The sequence below is a fragment of the Gopherus evgoodei genome, chromosome 11 (assembly GCF_007399415.2).
Source record: "Gopherus evgoodei ecotype Sinaloan lineage chromosome 11, rGopEvg1_v1.p, whole genome shotgun sequence".
Classification (NCBI taxonomy): domain Eukaryota; kingdom Metazoa; phylum Chordata; order Testudines; family Testudinidae; genus Gopherus; species Gopherus evgoodei.
Genome location: NC_044332.1, coordinates 10,200,991 through 10,208,526, shown reverse-complemented (window position 1 = coordinate 10,208,526; position 7,536 = coordinate 10,200,991). Strand labels below are relative to the sequence as shown.

The window sequence follows — 7,536 nt, the reverse complement described above, 5'->3', positions numbered from 1 at the left end:
GGTTCAAAGCCCAGTGATTTAAGAGTAGGGTTAGATATTTATATTTTCTTGGGTGCAGCAGCAGCAAGAGGCTCCCAGTTATATAAGAGGTTTAATTTGGTTTCAATAGAAAGTTTTCATATATGCTGTACAGTTGCAGCTAGTGATATCTAGGTCTGAGTATTGGAGCTGCTTTTGGAAAGTGTCTCTGGTGCACAAGACTCCCCATTGTGCATGAGCTGGCAGGGAGGTGTGACCAGCAGGGCCCCTCAGAGACTGGAGCAAGTAAGATGCCTCCTTACCTCCATCTCTGGGTTGGGAGGTGAACTCTGGCGATGCACTGACCAAGGACAGCCACTGTGAGTGGGGTGCAGAGAAGGGATGGGACAGCCACTGTGAATGGGGTGCAGAGAGGGGATGGGCAGATTAACAGGACTGTTGGGTGTTTGGATTTAAGAACCTGAGGGGAAAAGGACACTGCCCACCCTACTTGCGGGTGAGTCTTTTGCTCATGTTTATGTTTATAAACCCTCCTTGGGTATTTCCCCAAATTAATGCCTCATTATTTCCCTCCTTTTATTAAAAGTTTTTGTTGCAGCACTCAGACCCTACTTGTGAGAGGGGAAGTATTGCCTATCCAAGGCACCCAGGGGGATGGCGTGTAATTGTCCCAGGTCACTGGGTGGGGGCTGGCGCCGGTTCTGCGTTGAAAGGGAACCCCTAGATACTGAACCGGCCCTTGTGGCTTCCAGCTCAGACTGGCAGAGGGGTTGCACTGGATTACCGCAGGGCCAAGGAGCCCGGTCGTGCCCAGGACCCCTGAGTACTCAGTGCTGTCCAGACACAGAACAAACGGACAGAACCTACCCCCGGAGCCTGAGGTCCCTCACACCCAGCTCTGGTAGCCAATCCGCTTGCTTCCCGGGCATCCCCACTCAGCCTGAATGCCCTGCCAGGATCCCCTTCTGGCTCCCATGGCCCCAGCCTGTACTTTCTCCCCTTGTGTACGTAGCAAGGCCTGACCCCTGCATCCGGGGCCTGCTGGGCAGCGTCTCCCTGCTGGGTTTATTGAATGGCACAGGACAGCTCCAGCTCCATGCGGATCCTGGATCCCACAGCGCCCTCACGTGTCCAACATGCCTCAAAGGTCCCAGGGGGAGGAGAATCCCACTCCCCACCCAGTGCCCCGATCTCCCAGTGCTCCAATCCAGACAGGGCTTCAGAGTCCTCAGCTCTGCAGCTGGGCGCAGAGTCAGCCCCAAGGTCCATGTCCCCAAGTGAGGGGCCGATCCCCATATCTAAGCCGGTGCTGCATCCTCAGGCTCTGGGCTCTCCTGTTCTGACGTCTGGGTGGCCCCTGGAAGGAGAGAGCAGAGGGGATGGGTTATGGGGTGTAGCGGACTCCCCACCCCTACCCCGGTGAGGGAGAGACTCACCTGCGTATTCTCCACCACAGCACCACAACCACGGCAGCTATGGCCAGAGCCCCCAGGGTGATGCCCACGGCCAGGCCGGGGCCCCAGGGCCTGCTGTGCCCTGTAACACACAAGGGTGATGCGCTGGGAATGGGGACAGGAATGTGGGCCCTGTTCCCAAGGCCTTCCCCATAGCTCCCTCTGCTCCCCCGACCCTGACCCATTGCCTCCCACCCAGCCCTCTTCCCCCGCCTCCTCTGCAGTCCCCCTGCTGCCCCAACCCAACCCACTGCCCTCAACCCTCCACCCAGCCCTGTTCCCTCTGTCTTCCTCACTGTCCCACCCCCACTGCTCTCAGATGCCCCTACCTGGACCCTGTTCCCTCATTGTCCTCCATCATCCCACCCTCGCTGCTCCCCCCACATTCCCACCCTCTCAGCCTTCCCGCATGCCAGTGCTACTCCCATCTGTCCGACCACCTCTAGCTCCTGCCTCTTTCCCCAAACCCCCCAGCCCTGCCCCATTGTCTCCCCTCTGCCACACTCCATACAGCTCTCCCCCCGCCCATCCCATTACTTCTCCCCTCAGCCCCCAGCCTGCTTCTCCTGTGCCAGTCCTGCCCCATTCCCCTCCACCCTGCTCCCTGATCCACCGCCATACCCCCTACACCTGCTCTGCCTCCCTCTCCCCACTCTCACTGCCCGGACCCTGCCCTGCTTGAGATGTGCAAGAAAAGCGCCCAGAGGCTATGACCACCCTCCCCCCCCCGGGGACATGCACCTACCCCAGGGGAGCAGCAGGCTCTGGCCCCCTAGGCTGCTGTGCTGCACCCGGCAGGCATAGCTGTGCCCGTCACCTGGCCCCACAGCCAGGGAGCTGCGCAGCTGGTAGGTCAGGTCCGCGTTGGGCAGGATCCCGCTGGAGTTCAACCTCCAGCCCGCTGCCACCTCCTCCCCGTCCTGCAGCCAGGCCACACGGACAGGACGGGGGTAGAAACTGGTGACCCGGCAAACCAGCAGTACCAGTGCGGGGGTCCCAGATGGGGGAGGTGCTCGGGCAAACACCACAGCGACCGGCTTCTCTGAGACAGGAGGAGAGAGACGGGGCGGGGGAGAGGGGACGATTCAGCCTGAGCCTCAGGGACTCACTAGCCAAGTCCAGCTCCACTTCCTGGGGTCAGGCGTTGGCAGCACTGCCCTGCTCAGACCCCAATTCTGCCCCCTTCAGTTACCATTCCTGAAGGAATCCCCCTTCACTTCCTGTCTTAAACTGTGGTGCAGGGTGGCGATGAAATTGTTACTGCGCTCCAGCCCAGACAGAGCTGCATTTGTACACAACACAAGGGTCCCTGTTTAAAAAGCCCATCCCAGAAGTGGCTGCATCTCAGTGAGCGGGGAGTGGCATCCAGCCTCACCTTGTCTCTCCAGAGACTCTTTCCCGTACTGGACAAAGCTCTTGAGTTCATTGATACACGTTGTTCTCAGGAGAAACTGAGCCATGGCAGTCGCGCTCTTATCCTGATTAAGAAAGTCTCGTGAGATGAGGGCCAGCTTATGCCTGTGCCGAGCGACCCAGGTGCCCTCGTCCACGCTGAAGCTGATGAAATCCTTCCCGTTCACCGCGGCATCGCAGAACTGCCGTGAGGTGCCATTGGGGTGGAGCTCGCAGCCGATGGAGGCCTGAAGGACAAAGGGGTCTGGAACAGGAATGGCAGGGCAATGAGGACAGGCCATTGGGAGGTTACCGGGTGGTGGGGGGGACAGAGGTAGGGGCAGAAATAGAGATACGCTCTGAGGTCCACACGCATGATCAGATTGGCTCAAAAATCACTGCACTATATTGGGGCCTGAGGCAGAGTTTGTGGTGCAAATTTGGTGTCCTTTGGTCATGGGTTTTGTGAGATACAGACCCCCACCCAAATCACCTGTCTTTTAAATGTTAATTTTTTTTAAAGTGATTTGTGATGCTCTAGGGAAAATTATGGCCCCAATCCTCAATAAACGTACATCCCTGAGCTCCTCTGAGCTCAGCTCTGCACCGGTAGCAGGGATGAGTCTGGCTTCCCAGCGCTACAAAAGTCCCTGGGCCTCAGTTCTGTCTGTGGTGCGTATGCCCGGCAGTGACACGCACCTGAGCCCACAGACAGTTCACACCTCTGCCAGTGATTGTTTCCCTAGCAGTGCCGCAGGGCATGACACACCGAGTCTCACACTCACTCAGCCAGAGAGGCAGAAACCTCTGAGCCCCAGGAGCATCCGTCTGAGCCCCGTCGCTGCGAGGTTCCTGTGGGGATGAGCTGTGATTGCAGGGCTGGCTGTCACTCTATTGTGAAACACACCTGCCCAGGCAGATTGCCCCGAAACTAGCTCTGCCCCAGCAAGGTGCAGGGGACACTTTGTGGTGCAAATCTGGGGGCAGGTGAGTAAGGGGTTCCTGAGAGAAAGTCTCGCCCAAGGACCTGCTTTTAATGCTCCAGCACCTGACACCCAGCGCAGACACTGGGCTGAGAAGAGGTGTGCTGGGTCTGTCCCGTCCCACTGAGCAGAGATGGCTGTGAGGGTGGGGAGCGGGATTCGCTTAGCTCTGCATTTCCCGCCTTTCCAATTCTTGTGTTGAAGGTGTCAGTTTTCAATGTTCAGGCTGGCCAGGTTCCAGTGGCATGAACAGGGGCCTTTGGTAGGGCACATGGCTGTGAAAAACCATGCGCTTATGCTCAGGGGATGGGACATGGAGCTTATCTCCTCTGGGGGTGCAGGCTGCAACCTGGCCGCAGAGCTGGGGGACTGGCTCAGTGGGGTGGAGAATGGGTAACGGGGCCATTCCCTTCTAGGGCACACAGACTCCATTCAGCCTAAGGGCCAGGAACTGGCTGTCTTGCCCCCGATCCACCCTATCAGGACACAGTTACTGCAGTGAGTGTGTCAGTTCTCAGCTCTGTGTTGGGTGTGGGGACCGCTCCATACTCACAGTGCTCGTCTTCATCCTTAACCACTTTGTTAATGAGAGGGAAGAATTTGGACAGATAGTCATGGAGCACTGTCTCCAGGCCCTGCCACTGCTTCGGAGTGAGGCCCTGGTGGGCCCAGGGCTGCAGGAAGCGGATCTTGCAGGTGCTGCAATCCATGGCGTGGGTCCTCAGGTCCCTGAGCAGGGCCAACCCCTCCATGGTCCTAGAACTGGCATTGTGGAAGACAGTGGTTTTGAGCAGCTGGAGGGTGAGAGACCCTGGGGGGAAAGTAGGGGAGGGGAAACAAGGGGAGGACAAAGCGGGGGAGGAGAGAGATTAAGGAGTTTCTGTCTCCTTAATGCTCCCCAGCTCCAGGGTTTTCCTGCTGAACCGTAATCTGCCTCCCCCTCCTCTTGCACGCCAGCAAGGGTCACTAGTGCTAGATAAGTTCACAAAGGACAGGTCCATCAATGGCTATTGGCCAGGGTGGGCAGGGATGTGTGTCCCAAAACGTCTGTTAGTCTATAAGGTACCACAGGATTCTTTGCTGCTTTTACAGATGCAGACTAACACGGCTACCCCTCTGATCCCTAACCTCTGTCTGTCAGAAGCTGGGAATGGGCGACAGGGAATGGGTCACTGGATGATTTCTGTCTGTTCATTCCCTCTGGGCAGGGCCGGCTCTAACATTTTTGCCACCTCAAGCAAAACCAAAGAGCACTACCCTGCCCCCCGAGCATCGCGCTGCCCACATCCCCACCCCCCCAGCATGGCGCCACGCCACCCAAGTCCCCACCTCCCTGAGCGCCGTGCCGCTGAAGCCCGCCCCCGCCGAGCGCCGTGCCGTGCAAGTCCCACCCCCCCCAGCACGGTGCCATGCCACCTAAGTTCCCACCTCCCCCTTGCACTGCCCAGCCGAACCAAAAAAAACCAAAAACAAACCCCGAATGCCGCCGTGTCCCAAAGTGCCGCTCCAAGCACGTGCTTGGTAGGCTGGTGTCTGGAGCCGGCCCTTCCTCTGGGGCACCTGGCGCTGGCCGCTGTCGGCCAACAGGACACGGGGCAAGATGGAACTTTGGTGTGACCCAATCCAGCTGTTGGTTCTTATGTGGTGCTGCCCCACCCTGGCCCTGGCATTATATCATGAACAACCCCCCCCCACGCCCAGTAGCGAAAAGGGCAGGTAGGGGTCCCCACTTACCGGCCAGGGACCCCCATGCCCAGGGGAGGAGCAGCAGCGGGAGCAGCATCCTGGCAGGGAGAGCAGGATCCAGGCTCTGGCAAGTGTCAGTGCAGTGAGACGAGGGGCCCAGCCCACGGGCTGTCGGTTCCTCCCCAGGCCACAAGCCTCGCAACCAACTTCTCTCTTTGTCTGTCTCTGCTCAGCTCTGTGCCTGCAGCTGCCAGCCCCAGCCAATCCGGGCAGAGGGAGTTGGGGAGCAGCAGCAGTGCGGGAGGGGGATCCTTGGCGGCAAGGTCAGAACTAGGGTGAGATCTGTGCCTAGGCAAACTGGACCGATCTGCAGGGCTCGCATTCGTGGCCAGTGTCCTGCTCCTCACCCTGCCCGGGAGCTCCACCCCCAGCAGCACCCATTGCCCTGGCACTGCAGCCAAGCCTGGCTGAGTGTGGAGGGGCGGTTCGGGGGGATGGAGAGGGAATCCGCCCCCACTCCCACTGCAGTAACAGGCCTGCCCTGTGGGGCTGGGCCTGGCTGCCCCCAAGTGATGGGGGAGATCGGGGTGAAGAGATAGGCTGGGTTGTTATTGTAGCGTTGCTGGGCAGCGCTGGGGCTGTGGACAGGCTGGGTTGTTATTGTAGAGTTGCTGGGCAGCGCTGGGGCTGTGGACAGGCTAGGTTGTTATTGTAGGGTTGCTGGGGAGTGCTGGGCTGTGGAGAGGCTGGGTTGTTATTGTAGGGTTGCTGGGCAGCTCTGGGTTGTGGAGAGGCTGGGTTGTTAATGTAGGGTTGCTGGGCAGCACTGGGGCTGTGGACAGGCTGGGTTGTAATTGTAGGGTTTCTGGGGAGTGGTGGGCTGTGGAGAGGCTGGGTTGTTATTGTAGGGTTTCTGGGCAACACTGGGGCTGTGGACAGGCTGGGTTGTTACTGTAGAGTTCCTGGGCAGCACTGGGGCTGTGGACAAGCTGTGTGGTTATTGTAGGGTTGCTGGGAAGTGCTGGGCTGTGGACCGGCTGAGTTGTTATTGTAGGGTTGCTGGGGAGCGCTGGGCTGTGGACAGGCTGTGTTGTTATTGTAGGGTTGCTGGGCTGTGGATAGGCTGGGTTGGTATTGTAGGGTTGCTGAGGAGCAATGGGCTGTGGACAGGCTGGTTTGTTATTGTAGGTTTGCTGGGGAGCAGTGGGCCATGGCGAGGCTGGGTTGTTATTGTAGGGTTACTGGGCAACACTGCGGCTGTGGACAGGCTGGGTTGTTATTGTAGGGTTGCTGGGGAGTGCTGGGCTGTGGAGAAGCTGGGTTGTTTTTGTAGGGTTGCTGGGGAGTGCTGGGCTGTGGAGAAGCTGGGTTGTTATTGTAGGGTTTCTGGGCAGCACGGGCTGTGGACAAGCTGTGTTGTTATTGTAGGGTTGCTGGGGAGCAATGGGCTGTGGAGAGGCTGGTTTGTTATTGTAGGGTTGCTGGGGAGCAGTGGGCCGTGGAGAGGCTGGGTTGTTATTGTAGGGTTACTGGGCAGCACTGGGGCTGTGGACAGGCTGGGTTGTTATTGTAGGATTCCTGGACAGCACTCGGGCTGTGGACAGGCTGTGTTGTTACTGTAGGGTTGCTGGGCAGCGCTGGGCTGTGGAGAGGCCGGGTTGTTACTGTAGGGTTGCTGGGCAGCGCTGGGCTGTGGAGAGGCCGGGTTGTTACTGTAGGGTTGCTGGGGAGCGCTGGGCTGTGGAGAGGCTGGGTTGTTATTGTAGGGTTTCTGGGAAGCACTGGGGCTGTGGACAGGCTGTGTTGTTATTGTAGGGTTGCTGGGCAACACTGGGGCTGTGGACAGGCTGGGTTGTTATTGTAGGGTTGCTGGGGAGCGCTGGGCTGTAGACAGGCTGGGTTGTTACTGTAGGGTTGCTGGGGAGTGCTGGGCTGTAGAGAGGCTGTATTGTTATTGTAGGGTTGCTGGGGAGCACTGGGCTGTGGACAGGCTGTGTTGTTATTGTAGGGTTGTTGGGGAGAACTGGGCTGTGGACAGGCTG

General features: G+C 58.7%; 1 protein-coding gene across 1 annotated transcript; it reads right to left on the bottom strand.

Moving 5' to 3' along the window:
• Positions 1 to 1,296: 1,296 nt before the first annotated feature.
• Positions 1,297 to 5,591, bottom strand: LOC115659826 (antigen-presenting glycoprotein CD1d-like). Its single transcript, XM_030580516.1, has 6 exons — positions 5,543 to 5,591; positions 4,362 to 4,619; positions 2,809 to 3,090; positions 2,179 to 2,475; positions 1,416 to 1,515; positions 1,297 to 1,336 (listed from the first exon to the last, which is right to left on the bottom strand). The coding sequence occupies exons 1-6, from the start codon at positions 5,589 to 5,591 to the stop codon at positions 1,297 to 1,299; spliced, it is 1,026 nt and encodes a 341-aa protein (XP_030436376.1).
• Between the last annotated feature and the right edge of the window lie 1,945 nt (positions 5,592 to 7,536).

Bases quoted from the DNA above. Each gene is read 5' to 3' on its own strand.
- LOC115659826 (XM_030580516.1), bottom strand. From the start codon at position 5,591: ATGCTGCTCCCGCTGCTGCTCCTCCCCTGGGCATGGGGGTCCCTGGCC. The intron at 4,620-5,542 runs GTAAGTGGGGAC...CTTTCCCCCCAG, and splicing joins GGCATGGGGGTCCCTGGCCG to GGTCTCTCACCCTCCAGCTG. The intron at 1,337-1,415 runs GTGAGTCTCTCC...CTCTCCTTCCAG, and splicing joins CTGTGGTGGAGAATACGCAG to GGGCCACCCAGACGTCAGAA.